Genomic DNA, 18,313 nt, shown 5'->3' on the forward strand with positions numbered 1-18,313 from the left:
TCTGGAGAAACTTCCCAGACATTGAACTTAATCCATCCTCGTGTTCAGACGTTTCACACTCGGACAGAAGGTCCACTTACGTAACCAAACAAGCAAAATGAAAGAAAGTCGTACGTGACATTCCTGCCGACTTCCCGAACCCCTAAATTGTTAAAGACGCTCTTGCAGGAGAAGTTCGTCTCTCTGGGGAATCGTGTTCTACAGAACTTTAGCGCATGTTTTAACTTTGAGGAAGTGACACAGGCCGGGAAGTGAAGACGTGAATATTACATTAACGGCAGCACGTATGAAAGAAATGCTTTGTAGGACACTTATGAGACACGTGGTTATGTATGGTAACTTAAGAGGTTTTGAAAGTGATTAGAAAAGACAGGAACTAAGTTTATCAGAGGGACAACATGGTTAACTCTTTTGTTAACTCGGGATCAAAGTGACCCGAAGGCCCAAAAACAAACGGGTCACCTTGACCCTGAGACAAAGGCTAGAAAGTTAGGGAGACCGGAGGCTTCGTACACATGACCATTGAAAAAACACATAATAATTTCATCCTCTTTTCACTTGTCTTTAAAAGATGATTGGCAGCTTTTTATTTCATTTTTAATTCATATATATATATATATATATATATATATATGGTTATATATATGATTTAAAACACTTAGAATAGATCTTAAAGGGACAGCAGGTGGCAGTAGCGTTCAATAATTCACTATCAAAACTGAAAAGAAAGCGCTGCAGGTCTTTTAAAGCGAGGTCCGGGGGCCACATCCAGCCCTCTGCCTGTTTTAATGCATCCTACCTGATGTCAGCATAAAAATAGAAAACTATATACGTATTAGACCTCATATTGCCTAGACTACAACTTTATCATTCATTCCTTAATTAAGTCAAAATATAATTTTATACATACATATATTTTTTCAAATTGGTCATTTTTGTTCTTTAAAATAAAAAAAATAAAAAAATAAAAAAGCCTCATATTTATAGGTTTTTATCCCAGTATTGTTAATTTACTTTTTTTTTTCAAAATGTTTGTAACAAATCCAAACTTCTTTTTGACCTTGAACCGTATCTATAACATTTCCCACCAACATATTGATACATATTAAGTTGCAGGTTGAATTCCAGCTCTGGGTTAGATTGTGTCCTTTAGCAAGACGCTTAACTCTGATAGGTCATGATCTTGAGCTGGGTAGCAGCCTACTCCCATCAGTGTCCGAATGGGTAAAAAAAAATAAAATAAAAAGACTATAAAAATCCAGAAGAAACGCATCAATTGCATCACCTTTAGATTGTTTTTGAACATCTATCGCGTAACCGTCTTGACGGAGGTAAAAACGGTTTGTTTTTCTGACTTTTCAACTTCTGCCGTCGGTGCTTGTTTGAGGAAGAGGGAAGGTCCAGAGATCAAACCCCCAGCTGAAGAACCATCATTACCATAAATCCATTTTCCAATATCTCCGTGAGCTTCTCCTCGACCCGACCACGGTTCTGTTTCTTGAAGCACCAGAGGGATAACATGCATTTACACTCCTGTCTGCACTTGATAAAAATGCTCTTTCCGAAAATCCAACCCAGATAATCTTATCTTTATATATAAATGACTGTTGATATTTCTCTCCCAGCCGTAAACCAGAAAATTAGCTTTTAATTAAATGCCAAGCCGAGTTTTATCTCGGCGGCTCCTCCGCCGCGATCACAATCACTTTGTGACATTTTCAACTTTCACGTAATAAATAATTCACGCCGCTGCTGGAATTCTTAAGCAGCAGCTCCCGAGGTCTTCGCCGCGGCCCCCGTGTTCCGGAGCTGGTCGTACAGCTGCCGCCCGGAGTATCTCCTCACGGTGGTGAGATGAAACTGAATGTCTGATGCTTCATCATGTAGAGCGAAAAAAAAAAAAGTATGAATTATTCAATGTCGGGCGGACGATAAGCTGAAAGACAACTTTAGATTAGATCCTGCACGACGCTCACACTTAGTCTTAATTAAAAGATAACGGCGCAAAGATGACAAAACAAAAGCCCGGAATTGCACGAGCAGGATAATTTACAGACTCATTTGCTTATCTCATTATTTTAATTTTTTTTTTCTCCTACTTTCCCTGAGCGCGGTGACGCCGGCTGTTCTTGGTTCGTAGCTCCGGGTCTGACAGACCGAAAGTCTAGTTCTCGTGGAGAGACCCCAGTTTAATGTTGTGTTGCAGGATCGCTTTCATGGCTCCGAGGTATCGCGCCGCCTTCTCCGCTGCCTTGTCAGATCACATCTGTGTCTGTTATTGAGCCTCGCAGGTCTTTTTTGGGGAGCGCGTCGCTCTGAGTGAACAGGTGTCCTCGTAGTCAATGATTCCACCAATTAAATCGCTTTAGTTTTAGAGGATAAAGATGTTTTTTTGTTGGCAATTTAAAGATGGTTAGAAACTACATTTGGAGATCGCTTGGTCCTGTACGTTAATATTTAATTGTCAGTCGTGATCATCATATTATTTGCTCCATTTTTGTTGTTAAAGATGTAAATTCGTTTAATCTGAAATGAGAATATTCATTTTTTTTTAATTAGTTTTAACGTCTCAATTTGGATAATGTGATACTTTTTTTTCTCCCTCCTGGCAGTTTCTTAGCATCTGGTGCTTTTACAACCGAACCCACCAAGTTATTTGTACGTGGCTCGACGTATGGTTCGCTGGAAATCAAAGTACCTTCATGTTCACGTTGATATTTTGACCCTTAAACTGTTGAAATCCAGAGAATCCTAAAAAAGACTTGAGCTGTGTCTCAAATCGCATAGTTGCATACTTAAACTTAGTATTTGTAGTGCGTCTCAATTCTTAGTATGCAAAATGTAGTGCTCCATGCACACTAAATTGTCACAAAACTGCCCACAAAACTGAGTAAGGATCGATGTTGATGTGTGTCATCTTAATATTGATGTAAGTTTTTCATATTTTTTAGTTTCTCATATTTCTTGATCTAAACAAAAACGTGCTGCCAGCAGGTGGCGATAGTGTTCCTACAGCTGGTTGAAATCATCGTTAAATAGTAGTAGAAGAAGAAGCTGTCGCGTCATTTCCTGTTAGTGCGTAGTTAGTGTTTGGTTTAAGACATACTATCTGTGGAGAATTTGTTAGAAGTTAGTTCCACTTTCACTTAATATTTTGAGTGCACAAGTACGTCCCGATGAGCAGTGTGCGAAAATGTAGTGCGCTTTGAGGACTCAATTTTCCATAATTTCCTGTAAGTGTGTAGCGGCAGTGTCTGATTTAAGACAGTACTACCCTGTCCAAAATTTGAGCACTGCGCAAGTAAGTGCACTGTCTTAATGTGTACTGTAAAGCAGTGCACTTAGAGAAGGCGCAATTAGAGACACAGCATTGGACTGATGTCGATGATTCAATTTAAAGAAGAAAAAACACCAATAATGCAGATATTTTGAGCTTTCAAGAGTTGAAAGATTGTTTTACAATCTTAATTATACACCAGACTCTTTGCTGAAAACACATTTTGTTCAAACGTCGTCTGTTAAAAGCTTTCATGTGTCATTGAGTTTGACACGCTTGCAATAATGTATGTTCGAAGTACTTGGAAAACATGTTTCTGTTGTGGCTAATGTGTTTATGAAGTTTTCAAGGCTCTTCAAGTCATTTGAGGAAAAGAGTCTTCTGTATAAACCTGGCAGAAGTCAAGAGAAAATACTTTATTTAAGTTGTATTAAGTGGGCAGTTAAAGCTGTATTTCTGGTTCAGTCACAACACAACACACACGGGTGTTAATTTGCTTCTTCTTTCAATTGACAAAACATCTGTTGTTGGCTCGACCCAATCTTCTCTTCTTGCTAAATTATACCAAGTTCTGTTTGCTTTTTGAATATAATTGAATTTAATATTTCATTGTTTTTTTTTCCTGTTTTGATTTCTTGAAATTTAAATAAATATTAAAAAGTTGATTGATCATTAAGCATTTAAAAACGGTATAAATAATAAATACTTTTATAAAATGATTGAAAAACATCAATAAATAAAATTTTCAACAGCTGTACTTGAATTATATATATGGCAATATGACTTATTTAAGTACTACATGAAGTCATTCTACTGTACAAAACCAACCTCTACTTTGTCTTCTCTTTCACTGAATCATTTATTGATATTATGTAAGACACAATATTTTCCCGTTCATTTATTGTCAAGCAAGTGTAGTTTTTTTATAGAACAAATTAATTGATGAAAATAAATTCTTCAATTCTATATTGTATATTGTTTTAATTGGAGATTCAAAAAATAGAATCAGTTTGGGCATTAAGAAATGTAACTTTTATTGGTAAATATTTTTGTAAAATCGGTTTATATCGTAGATTGATTTATTTAAATCATGAAATCAAATGACAATTTACAAAAAATAAAATTGCATTTTAATTTATGTCTTCAATGTTTAATTCATCTCGGCTTTTCAGTTGGTAAAAATATATTTAAAAATAACTGGATACACATGAATAAAAATTACATTGAGAAATTATCAACAAGTTTGCTGTTAATAAAAACGAATGTATTTTCCTTTCTTAACTGTTGTCAGGCGTCATATTTCGTTCCAAAATACCCATTTTTTTTGTCTCTCCTCTCATCCTTCTCTGCCGCCTGAACTTTGACGTTTTAATTCTCAACTGTAGCGTGGGTCTATTAATAAAGCACCCCTCGGATATGGAGATGAACATTCCTCCAGCGAGACGCTGCCCTTCGGGGAAACACGAGGCGCAGCAGAAAACTGGAAGACGCCTCATTGTTCATAATGAAACGCGTTGAAAAACAGATGAAGAAATGTGTGTCGTGCACTTGTGCAGACTGATGTACTCATCCGGCCTGTTAGGTTTAACAAGCTTCTCCATGTCATGAATCTTATTAATAATGTTGGATCCTCATTGACTTATAGTTTTGATCACTCGCAGCATTGGTTGTTCCCCCCCCCCGCCCTCCTGCACTCACACATCACACAAAAGATAACCCTCACAGCACTTTCCTCTTAGAAGTCTTTATTCATTCATGTAGAAAAAAAGAGGACAGGCCAGTAAATGGAATAGCATTTTGCTGTTTGTACAGAAAACTGTTTCCCTCCAGAAAGGGGTGAAGTATTTTATTTTTTCAAAGGGAAATTAATTTCCACGCAGAAGGAAGTGTTGCTGCTCTTTAAATAAAAACCCAGACAATGTAGACATAAATAATGCTGATTCAAGAACGCAAATCCAACATCATAGCGCTTTAAATATTCCTGATTCCCATTAATGCAGGCCGCGGCCGAGAAAAAGAGCTGCTTCATGTGAAATTACGCTTCTTTTTTTCTCTTCCTCTCTTTTGAGTTCAAGCTCATCCTTCAGACTCTCTTGTATCTGTTTTTTTGATGGTCAACCGAGTATTCTTCTTTCATTTAGAAACACCTGCTAACACAGTGTTGCGGTCCGACTGCAAACACAACCGCCTGCACTATATAGTCATAAAAAGACGTGTATATAACGGTGTCTAATATTTTGAACGACAAAGATGCCGGTGTTTAACGGAGGAGACTTGCCATTAAGAGTAAAACTGATGTTGATGGAAATAAATTTGATAAAGGAGTAAAGACACAAAGATAATTCAGATGCATTGAGTCTTCAAGGGTTAAACGATAACGTTGAAATCCTTATTATGCTGCAGACATTTTGCTAAATGTAGATTTTTGGGCCCTTGTTTCATTGAGTTTGACACTCCTGTAATAGTGTATTAGAAGTACTATTCAAAAAGTTTCTTATAGTTTATTTCTTTATGGATTTTGTTTAAGACGTTCCACTGACTGACCTTTATTGTATTTAAAGATGACATAAATTATTCCAATTATCAAGAATAATCTTGATTAAAACAACATTATGTTATTTGATGCTTTTTGAATGGTTCATAACAGATTGTTTTTATAATTCTAGTAGGTAAAGTAGTTGTACTCTTCTTTGTAAATTAAACTGAATAAAAATTAATGTATACAAGTCAAACTTACTCATTGACATTAAAAGTATTGAGTTTACATAGAGTGATCCAGACACTTGTTGTAGTCTAACCAGGAACAATTAATTTATCAACGTGATGAGTTGTCATTTTAATCTAATTCACAAAGACGGTATTTTATCGTAGAAAAGACGTCAATGGAATTTGTAAACTTTTCAAACATGCTGTTAAACCACGAAAAGATGCATTTGTATTTCTATTTAATGTCATCATAAATTTGCCAGGTGATTCTTTTTAAATAAAAACAAAAAAAACTGACTTATTTGTTACTTTAGTGTCTGGTTTGATTAAGAGACATTTTACGCCAAAGAAAGAAAAGTAGTTGCGTTTCTTCTTAATGCATTTGTTTTCTCATCTATTTTATCGAGACCTCTTTGCGTAATGGTCTCAGTTTAATGGGTTTCCTCCCATGATTTATGTCGCAAATAATGAGATAAATCCCTGAATTCAGAGATGGCGGGCGACACAAAAACAGGGGTTTAGAAACGGCCTGTGAATAATAGAGGTCGTCCTTCATCGCCGGTCATTAGATGGTGTTTGATTTCTAAAGCCTTAGAGTTGTTTTCTATTGTCCTTTTTTTCTTAATGTGTCCTCTCGTTTGTTCAACATTCTTGAGGGTTTTCCACTCACAAAAAAACAACAGCCATCACTCAGCTCGTCCTCTTTTCATCTCTCACCTCTCGGCCCATCCGTTCATTCATCCCGCCCTCTATTCTCCTTCCTTTTTCATTAGTCTCTCCGTTCAGCGGTTCTGTCAGACCTTTTATCACTGCCGTCGTTCTGGTCCAGAGAAAAAGTTGTTCTACGCTCAAGGCACCACAAAAGACACCAGATACATTTTGAGGAAAGCTTGGGCTTGAGTCTAGAAGAGAGGAAATGATGGAGGCAGAGAAATTGAAAAAATAAACTTCTGTTGCACAGCAGGTTTTTATGTAAACAGAGATGCATTTATAGGTTATGAGAAACATTTATTTGTCTTTCAATCTGCCTATACAGCACAGGGCCTACAAGTGGTAGGACGATATAAGAGCTATATCTATACACATCAGGTGCCCTTTCCGTCATATATAAATACATCAGCTCTCAATGTCAGCTAAGCCTAAAAAAAAGCAACCTCAAATAAGTTAATTTGAATCATCATTAGCTTAGAAGAACAATTGTTTTGAAAGACACAGATATCCAAAGGAGAAAAAACATTTAGAACTATAAGTAGTGCTGAAAGAAGGGTATTACTGTATTACACAATACAGTGGTGAAGTATAGATAATGAAATTTCTCCTCATCAAAGTCGAGATCAGTCTTTTCTACCTTGCAAATCAGAATTGAACCAGCAGAGGCACAAAGGGTACTTTGGAAACCATGAAAAGTCGCAGATAGCCATGGGGGTCGCCATTAGAGAAATGACACCAGGCCTTTGTGGCTTAGGGTTTTTGTCCCCTGGGTCATCACGTGTAGGCATAATCTATGTCGGGAATACCGCCCTCTCTGTAGCCACGGTTAGTACCATAGGTGACACGGTGGTGACTGGTTTGGCTGACAATGGTTCCGTTAAGGCTGCCAACTGATTGGCTACCTCTGTAGGTCCCATTGGTCTGTGATGAGGACGAGGAAGAGGGGAAGATTGTGTGGATATAGGTGACATCCTCTAGCTTAGGTTGAAGGGGCTGATGGGCCATGGCCGTCATCTGAAATCCAGCTGGAGGAGCCCTGATCTCTAAGATTGAATTGTCTTTCTTGGTGCCTGACTCTAAATAGTCATCGTAGTGTTTTCCACCTCTGCCTCTGCTGTAAGAGTTTGCATCCCCTGACATGTAGCCGGCTCTTTGTCCATACCAGCAGAATATGCCAAAAATAAGCAGCAAGCTTACCAACGCAGTGGCGCCACCAATAATTCCAGCCAATGGTAGAGCTGTTAGTTCTGAGTCATGTCCCTCTTTGTCTGACCCATCCCCCCTGGAATTTACCATAGCCTCTCCAGTCTCTATCTGAGAACAGGAAGGGCTAGAGTCTTTATTGTTCAGGTCCATGCTGGAAACTCGAGAAGAACCCATGCTTGAGCCTCCATAATAAGAGTCTTGTCGTAGTGGAAGCAAGCAAATAAGGTATTGAGACCGTGGTGTAAGTTGTGTTAAAAGGTACTGCCTCCTCTCTCCAGGCACCAGCGTCTCTGTAATAGACCCAAGGGATGCACTGCTACCAAGCCTTAACCATGATAAGCGGAAGGAGGGTGCTGGTTGTGGACTAAGCCAGCTTACAAGTACACTGTCCGAAGAAATGGGCTTAACCGTCAATTCAATGGATTCTCCAGATATGTGTCCTTCTTCTCCTGGTGGCAACGGCATAACAAAACCAGGTCGCTTTGCTCTGAGGGTGAAAAGGGAACCTTGTGTCGGTACCAAAAGAGAGGTAGAGGCGGTGCTGCTGTGGGGAACTGGTGCCAAGCCGTGTCCCCCCTCAAGCCCATCCTCAACTCCTCTTTCCTTTTCCCCTGGGTTTAACCCTCCTCCAGCACTAGGTCCAGGAGCTGGCCCTTCACACTGCTCCATTAGAGAGGTAAGGTCTTTGAGTGACTGGCCTCGTACTGCCTCTGGTCCCTGGCAGATTAGACCTCTTACTGTCACGGCAGCTCCTCTGCTGTGAAGCCATGCATGAAGCCAGCGGAGGTTACAGCCACAGTACCAGGGGTTTCCTCTTAAAAGCAGCATTTCCAAGCTTTCTGTGTCCCTGAGAAGTCCCCGAGGGATGCCTGTCAGATTGTTGCCAGACAGGTCAAGCCTCTGAAGCCTCCTCATCCCGTCCAGTGCCCCACGTGGTATGTGTGTCATTCCATTGTCCTGCAAATGCAGCCGCACGAGATGAGCTGACGGTAGGTTGACTGGCGGAGACTGCAAGGCGTTTCGTACCAGTGAAAGCTCAGTCAGGTTGGAGAGTCGTGAAAAGGTGTCATCAGCAATACGTGTATTAGCCAATAGATTACCATCAAGAACCAAGCGACGTAAGGATCCCAGTCCCCGAAAGGCATGCGTGGGGATTGTGTTAATTCTGTTGTCATCCAATCGCAGCTCCTCTAAAGATGCAGGCAAGCCCGCTGGGATGCTTGAAAGGTGGTTTCGAGAGAGAAATAGCAGCCGAAGCCGTGGAGTCCCAGAAAATGCACGTTCTTGTATGCTTACTGTTGATATAGAGTTGTCATCCAGGTGCAATCGTTCTAGTAAGGGTAACTTGGCAAGGGCTGACCGGGGTAACGTTCGTATATTGTTATCCTGTAGGTGGAGCTCACGTAATGAAGGCGGAAGGTGTATAGGAAATTCATCCAGTTGGTTGGCGTACAAGTAAACGACTCGTATCGAACTACTGCGCTCCAGTGAGGGAGGCAGTCCGGCGTTGGGGAGTCGGTTGCTCTGAAGGTAGAGGATGGCAGCAGTCAAAGGTAGAGGGGGAATTAAGCTCAGACCACGGTCATTGCAGTAGACGAAACCTTCATCACAGCGGCAAACAGAGGGACAAATAATTCCTTCATCCCCTTCACCCGTTTCCAAAGCAATCGCCGCCGCCGCCAGTTCCAGCACTTCAGCCAACAGAGTGAGGCACAGGAGCAGCACAAACAGCCAATCACGGAGCTCGGCAAAACTCTCAGTGGCCATTTTGGTGCTCAGTTCCTGGAAAAACAAAACAAAGCATAAATAAGTTAATCATTTATGAAAAACAAAAAAATGTTATTAACATTCCTGCCACTGACATTTCTTATAACACTGAACGCTTTTAAAACATGTATAGTTTTATCAAACTACTTTAATATCTACATGTAAGACTAGTTGGTTACGTTAGTGAGCCATTCTATTACTGTTAATGTGACCAGATATATGGGTCAGAGCGACCAAGCAGAACAGGACACTTATCCCGGAGTGACGAGGCCTGGCGTGAGAGAATGAGGACCATCTAAGACTGCGAAAGACTAACATAGATGGGGGAAAATTGGACAGCGGCAGTTTATGGGGGCGGAATAAAAGAGGTCCTTTTTATTTTTGATCATCTTCAACAGGATAAGTGACACACGACAACACTGTCAAATTGAGAAGGAAATAGGAATGATTGCTCTAAATGTCATCCAGAAGACAAGAGGGAGAACGAAAACACTCCATTTTCCCTGATAAAAAGGTTTTTTTACAGTCACGAACATAAATGTTCACAAACAAGGAAGATGTATTATGGTTGTTATTGTTTTGAATTGTAGCCAAATAATTTAGGATTGTGGTCCCGGAAGCATCGAGAAAAATCTTTAGCAAGATGTTTTTATTTGAAGCATCTTTCTGCAACATTAATGTTTTTTTCTTGCTTGATGTTTTATGGCTTGTCTTTTTTCACGAAATCCCCAGCACCAACGTCAATAACATGAATTTACAATTCAGATACAGAAACGCCTGTATATTCACATCTATTTATAGTGGTATGAATAATACACTGTGGCAAAAGTTGTGCTGATTAGATTGTGTCTTGCTCCCATTTGCATCCTTTCTTTCGTGTCGCCCGAGGCTGGAGAATTTGCCCTGACATGATATGCTTGACATGATCTGACAGCACATTTGATAAACAAATCCTCTGAAGCCAAGGCGTTTTTTTCTCTCTCTCTCCCTCTCTCTCCCTCTCTTTTTCTCTCTTGTGCAAATACGCATGCCGACTCGCCTTCGTTTTATGGAGTCGGTTCGAGATGCAAAATTGCCCTTTGGCTTCGGACAGAATCTATGCAAAGCGAACAAGGGATGGCAACAATACAGCCGGAGAGACGGGAGGTGGACGACGGCAGGTGAAGAGACGGAACGCTTTTGAGTCGATGTAACAGCTGTGAACAAAGATATTGTTTCTCTATTGAATGCTGCATCTGGAAGCTTAAACCCACATATACAATTCCACCTACACTTTACTCGACGTATAGCACCAGCGCCACTAGATCTTTGTCTGTCTTCTAATCTCGAATTCCCATCCACCCACCAGGAACCTTCATATCTTTGATTACATCCTCGCTAGGGTTTGTTTGCAGAAGTGTTGGTGCAGTTATCACCCATCTGTCGCTGTCGCTTTCCAATCCACCTTTATCATTTCCCTCTCCGCTCGTCTGTTGTTTCTACAGTCTGGGATCGGATCAATCCGTTTTTTTTCTTCTTGTCATATCTAGACGGAGACCCTCTCACACTCGTCCTGATTTCCCCCGGGACATAAATATCTCATAATTCCCCCCTTGTGTTTCCCCATCGAACATTTTTAATCCTGTTTTGAGATAAAAAGCCTTTGTCGTCGCACTGTTTACTGTCTTCTCTTTTTTCGGTGGCTTAAACTCGGCGTTGGTGAGGCTTTTAACTGGAATGCGACGGCAGTTTATTTTCGTGTTACCCCGTTTTGTTTTCCAAAGTACAGTATAGCTTTAGTTTCTAGGCCTCGTCTTGGATGAATGATGATTGCAGTGATGATAGCCCTGCACTCCAGGGCTCCCAGTCTGACTGGCTTTAAAAAAAACAAAAAAAAACTGGAGGCACCCACGAATTCCTTCCCTCTATTTCTTACTGCTGGGCTCGACTGCCAACTCGTGTCACCATCACCGAGTTTCCACGGGCCTAATTCATGATCCTTGCTCAAACCCGGAGACCCAAAAGACACTTTTGAATCCAATGGTCAATTTGGCCTCAGAAGTACTCCACTCATACGAGGAGTTTAACACTTTAATCATATTGTTATTTGGTTTTATTTTAAGAATATACGATGAATAATAAGATTTCTATAGGTTGGAATAATTATATAACTTCACTGTTACCTAATATTGATCAATGACCAGAAACCATAGAAGAAGAAAGATTAAGCTGACATAAGAACAAGAAGAAAACATACTTTTAACAAATATATACAGTTAAGACAAGTAACTACACTTCATATATTTAAATACTATTATAGCTACATAACTGCTGACCTATTATCGTTCAGGATGGGTTATCTCAGGGTCAAGGTGACCCAGAAGCCCGAAAATGGATGTTTGTGGTATCCTTTGTGTGGTCTTTGGGCACAACAAGGGATACCTCAAACACATTTGAACCTAGACCCCGAGATATAACAAGGGTTGAAAAATATTAGATACACTTTGTTGAGCCGTTTATGTTGGACTGCATTATCACAGGATATACTGAAATATTAATATCTACCAAAATGATTAATCAAACCTAAAGTCTTTGATACGCTACAATATGCTTTATAATTTATGGTCTTACCTCGCTCTTTTTCTGTGTACTTCCTTCGGCTCCACTGTTGAATGTTTTATTACTTCCTCCGACGTCAGGTGAGTCTGTCCTGGAGGTAACCCACGCTTAGTTGTGCAGTCGGTGGGATGTGAGCGGGTTCTTTAGAGGTCGGTTGTCAAGGATCCAAACAGATGGTGTCACTCGGTCAATAGGTCCCCAAGTGAGAAAGCAGCAACCTAGAACCAATAAAAAAAAAAAAGTACGTATCAGTAATTGTATTTTAAAGCAAAAACATCCTTTTTTTTTAATCACAAACATTCCTTTTGTTGAAGCTCTGTTACCGAGTGGAATTGTCTTGGAAAGGGTTGTAAAGAATCTGATTTCCTCAGAGTGGCTCTGATCAATGAACTGATGATTACGGTTTTATGCCTTCTTTTAAAACGTCTAGGATGACTAATGGACTGGAGTAATAGTGCCGCCTATTACACCTTTTTACGTTTTTTAAATAGATTACCCACAAACACGGCTAAGTGAATCAAATTGCTCCAGTCATCTGGCTGCTTTATGGGGATGCATAAAAATCAGCCACTACATTGGCTCTGGATCGGTTTATTAACTTCTTCAATCCAAAGGGGGAAAGTAAAATTGAACGGTGTCGGTGAATCCATCTGGTTCATTGTTGGCCATTAGACAGTGCATGCCCACTTGCGCCTCTCTTTCTTTACCACACATACAGGTTCCTTTTTTTTTTTCAATAATTTGAACCTTTGAAACTTAATCCAACAATAAAAACACCTGAGATTTCTATTTAAAAAAATGTTTAACTCAAATGAATTTGTGTTGGATCCCATCCGAGTTTATATCTAAAGAGAAAAGGTTTTCACGTTTAGAGTAAGAGTTGCACTGCTGATGGTGTCGTTTTAAACTGCTCATGTGATGCAACACTGCAGGAGTAAGTGCTTCACTGGTTGATACTGAAAATCCCCTTTCTTGGCCGTTTCAATCCAGCTACAGAATCTCGCATCGCCTTTTATCCGTTAGGAATTTTTCACTTGCACAATGGTAAAGTCAGTAGAGTTTAGCTGTCTTTGCCTTAAGCCGAATGTCAGCTGTTTGAGATTTTTATTATTATTGTGCCACAGCAGTAACGTAACCATCCTGATTCGTGTTGCCATGACAACCGATTGCATTAAAAACTTACCCGAAGGCAACCAAAACAACGTTTGTAAAATGATCAGATTTCACTTTTCACTGTTTGACAAATCAACGTTGACGGTTCCCAGACTTTAGGTTTGGGAGTTTGAGTTCAATCCGGCGGTTGCAGAAAGTGACATTGAGACGCATTTAACTCTCGCTCCGGCGAGACTGAGGCCTCAGACAACGGCGGGAGACGTTTGTCTTTTAATTCAATTTCAAATTGTGATAGAGACCTCTAACCTTCTGTGAGCCCAAGTCCGGATTATGATGGTGTTGCAGCGCAAGTTTCCCTGGATATCTCCTACGTACACGTGGGAATACCAAGCAAGTCCTGGTACATCCTACAAGTCAGCCACGCTTAGAAATGCCCACCTGGGACCACTCCAAACAAGGTGTTTCATGTCTGCGTACTCAAACTTCTTACACTTTCTCTAGGGAAAATCATCAGAAACCTAGCTGTGGAAACTGCATGTGCTTCTTCTCACAGGCCAATATATAATAGTATACTATAAAAAGGTGGCACCAGACAAAGTAATGGGTAGGGTTGTTAAATTCATGATCTGGATCTGGACTACTGCAACAGTTTGTTTTCATGTCTTAACAAGAAGGATCTGTCTCCCCTGCAGTTAAAAAAAACTCTGCAGCGAGAATTCTGACCCGCTTTAGTAGAAGAACTCACATTTCTCCGATCCTTAAAACTCTTCACTGGCTGCCAGTTTCTTTCAGGATCAACTTTATTCTGATCTGATCCAGCCTTACACCCCAACTCGGGCTCTGAGGTCTGTGGATCAGAATCTACTGATGGTTCCTCGCACACGGCTCAGGACCAGAGGAGAGAAATCCTTCCAGGCTGTTGCTCCTAAGCTTTGGAACGATCTTCCTCTCTCTTTGGAGTCAAGTGACTCCTTTAAGAAACATCTTAAGACGTTTTTATTTGTTCAGGCTTTTCCTTGATTTTCTGGGACTCCTGTTGTGTTCTCAGTTTTATCTTGACCTTTAAAGTATATACTTTATTGAATATTGTTTTGATTGTTTAAGCGCTTTGTGACCCTGGTCTGGAAAAGCGCTATATAAATAAAAATTACTTACTTACTTACTTAAAACGATCACGTGTTCTTTCTTTGGGAATTTTCCCATCAGATTATTGTCCTTCACCTTATCCTCTCTATATCATCCACACTAGTTTCCTAGCGTTCCACTCCATATCCTGATTTATCACGTTCAAAAAAAACGAATTGATTGTCTTTTTCTCTCGCCAGACGCTTCCACCTGTAGTACGTGTCAAATCATCCATCACAGCAGGTCTCACCGCAGACCTATACATTTTCCTTTCCCCTCAAAGAGACCTACAAAGGACCTTAATTGACCTCACAATCCGTCACTTTCCAAAAAGGACAGGAGGTGATTTAAAAAAAAACAACCTGCCAGACACGAGCGTTTTACCCAGGGCCAGTGTGGTACCTCCATCTTTCTCTTCTAATGGCTTCGGCCACTCAATCTATTTTGTGAAGACGACATGTTTTTTTTTGTTTTTTTTGGGCGAAAATCATCTGCTTTCATTGTCATGGTGCCATTATAGTGTTCTATTGAAAAAGCTAAATCCAGACGCACTGATTGTTCCCCGCTGAACAGTTATGCCCATTAGATAAAGTACCTTTCCTCTTGAAGGTTATGCCCACATTAGACTCCCGGTCCACACATAAAGGTGACCACGTTTTTTAACCGTTCTTACCAAGATCAACCCTTTCATTAAGCGCCACACGCCGAGTACTTTTTTTTTATTCAGGGGGTCGGTGTGTGTTTTTAATGCCTTGTGGGAGGATTTCCGAACCGGCAACACCGAGAGTAAAGAGACAGATCCATCCACGCTATTAAATGCTCCGTCGCTCTCGTTGGTTTGTTCACTCCATCCACAAGTAAGTAGTCTACTTAGTCAGCTGGGAAATTATCATGCGGGGTTTTGCTTAAATTCAAATCATGGAAGATAAAGGCGTGCTTACTTTCACTCCCACACAAAACATCCGAGGTTGTTTTTTTTTTAAGGGGTGAAAGTAGGAGCCTCGCATAATTTTGCCGAACGTCTCAATCAGCGCAAAATCTCTTAATTTGTCGGGTCCACAGTTTAGCGAGTTGGCACGACGGAGTCGGACGGATGTGTGTAGTCGGTGGCGTTGTAAACATATTTATGTGTCCGGAGTGTGACTGGCATAATGAAAGGGGCCCCTGACACGCCGCTGAATGCTAAGCAGACATTGTTTGTTAAAGCTGTCGACTCTAATTGGCATTTAAAGGAGACGCTCTCTTCAAGGACACACGATTAAAGGGCTTTACGTTTGATGCCGTTACAGATACCATGATACTCCGCCGGGGGATCCATCAATCTCTTCGGGAAATTTTCTGCCCTACGCTGTAGTAATTTGGGGGTCAACGCTTTGAAGTCGAACCATGATTCCACTTTCCCGGACTTCTAATTAGACGTCATTCCTCACAATCCAACAACAGACGCCACCTTCAATAACCCAAAGTGTCATCTTCCAGACAAGTCCTCTTAATTGGCTGCACGTCTGTTTGAAAAGCCCCGAAGACGCCGCGCTAATCTTTTGCCGACTGCGGGCGAAGCGTCTGCATGCGTCGGACAAGATGTGAATATTGAACGTCCGCAGCATTATTTCCACCTCATCCTGCCGCGCGACGGACTGTCAATATTCATGACTTGAGGCGTGAAGAATGTTCGGGAAAACATTTTTGTGATTGATTCTCAGAATGTGTTGTCCTCGGTTGAAAACCGGCGAATTGGTTTGAGGTTGTCTAGATCTACTCTACTCTACTAAGTGGTTTCCGGTCGTATGTCTCCGTTTTAATTGTCGGTTCATTACCTTTAGAAAAATGATGGAAGTCGAGATCAGTGCACAGAGAAAGGTCAAGTTTCATATCAAGGACAGAGAAAGTTAAAGATTTGCCCCCAGCAGTTCTCTGGGCCTCAGAGTTAGTTGAAATGTTCCTCCTAGTGTGGGCAGCACAGTGGTTTCATGGTCTTACAGCGAGGAGATCCTGGCTCCTTTGAGTTGTGTTTTTTTGTACTTTTGTTGGTTCCAGAAGTCCAACAACACTCTCCGACGAACAGATGTATTTCGTTTGTCTGTACGTTTTGTTGATGCGTTGTCTTTGATGAACTAAGGCGCCTTTTCCACCGGCCCGTCTTAGCCATAATCGACTCCAAATGGTGCCGTTTTGTTGCAGTAACACGGTACTTCGAAGCGGACTATATTTAGTACCTGATCCGATCCGTTGCCAAAAAGGTGACGACGACCAACTGCCGACCACGGATTGGTCGAAGAAAGACCATACCTAAGAGTCATCACGAGAAACAAACCCGCCATTATTAAAAAAAACAATGTGAGGATATGGGGATGTCCTTTTTGTGTTTGGTCAGAACGCCATTGTAGAAGTTTTGCGGCGCTTTAGGTAAAATTTGCGGAGAGTTGTGTCTACTAGGGATGGAAATATGTAGTGGAAAAGTGCCGTAACACCTTAAGTAGCTTGGATAGGTTCCACCCCTTTTGCAATTTCAATTGATAGAGTGAGCAAAAGGCAAAGAAGGAACAAATGTCTTCTTACAGCGTAAATTATAAAACGTTCTAACAGTTTTGACGCCAGTTAAAACAGAAACTGTAGTGAACATTTTGATACTTTATTTCCTAAGCTTTGGAACAATCTTCCTCTCTCTTTGCGCTTGATGGATCTACCGACTCCTTTAAGAAACATCTTAAGACGTTTCTATTTGTTCAGGCTTTTGCTTGATTTTCTGGAACTCCTGTGTTGTTCTCAGTATTATCTTGATCTTTAAAGTATATACTTTATTGAGTATTGTTTTGATTGTTAAATCGCTTTGTGACCCTGGTCTGGAAAAGCGCTATATAAATAAATATTACTTACTTACTTACAATATTATTTTCCCTAATAATAACATTTATCTAAAATGTGTATTTCAAAGTAGTTTTATCTGAATGAGTCGGACCCTGACTCACCTGGCAAAGACCCCCATGTATTCCATTTCAGGTACACAGTACCATACTGACAGAACACAGAAGATTGGAAACACTTGTTATGTAAATGTTATGAAATATTGCTTTATTTTGGAAAATAAATAAAGCTTAAAGGTTCTGACAGCAGTATCCGATACACATCCCTATCATTTTTATTTTCTTCAGAAATTCACTGATGTATTTCATGTACTTGTATTCAAGGATGTAGAAATGACAAGTAGAATCGTAGCGTAAAAAAAAAGGCAGACGCTCAACTTGTGCAATATTTCTCCTTAAAGATACTTGAACAATCAATTTTTCAATGTTTAGCTCTCCAGCCGCTACGGCTCAGCATTCCTGTCATGTTACTTCTTGCAAAATTAATGAAGACTAGCGAGAGGAACGAAGAAAGCAGTCCCTGCGCTTTGGAAAAGGTTAACCATTACAGTCTCGCTTAGTCAGACTTAAATCTGCAGCTCGGTGTCGGCGGCGGAGGAAGGTCTGGCAGCATCTACTGTTCAGGTTTGGTATGTTTGTTTTCTCCGCTCTTCTAACAGTTACTCAGTCCCGGTGTGGCCCAGGGTAGGTTCGTAACAATCCTAAGGGATAATGAATTATTCGGGGTCCTTCATCCTTTCTGATGCTACACATGGTGGAACATAAATCTATCACTTGAAGCCGCTTCAAGAATCCTGAGCTGTGGACGTGCCTTTCGATTTACGCTCATTTGCTGCTGTGTTAACTTCCGTTCTGCCGCAGCAATTAACCTGCTCGCGGAGCTAAAGTCCTTATAATTACTTCATGACTGTTGGCCGTTAATGATGCATGACTAGGAAACCTGCTG

The 18,313-nt window shown here is 40.6% G+C and overlaps 2 protein-coding genes across 3 annotated transcripts in view; one reads left to right on the plus strand and one right to left on the minus strand.

Moving 5' to 3' along the window:
- macrod1 (mono-ADP ribosylhydrolase 1) overlaps positions 1-18,313 on the plus strand; it is a 210,398-nt gene that overhangs the window by 34,820 nt on the left and 157,265 nt on the right. The window lies entirely within an intron of this gene.
- The window catches only part of flrt1b (fibronectin leucine rich transmembrane protein 1b), a 41,170-nt gene continuing 29,827 nt past the window's right edge, over positions 6,971-18,313 (minus strand). The window contains exons 2-3 of the mRNA XM_087798458.1: positions 12,278-12,483; positions 6,971-9,682 (exon numbers count right to left, since the gene is read on the minus strand). Coding sequence (XP_087654584.1) covers positions 7,469-9,667 — 2,199 coding nt within the window. The 5' untranslated portion in view covers positions 9,668-9,682; positions 12,278-12,483 and the 3' untranslated portion in view covers positions 6,971-7,468. The remainder of the gene's footprint in view (positions 9,683-12,277; positions 12,484-18,313) is intronic.

This window comes from Callionymus lyra, chromosome 9 (assembly GCF_982586985.1).
Source record: "Callionymus lyra chromosome 9, fCalLyr1.hap1.1, whole genome shotgun sequence".
NCBI lineage: Eukaryota > Metazoa > Chordata > Actinopteri > Syngnathiformes > Callionymidae > Callionymus > Callionymus lyra.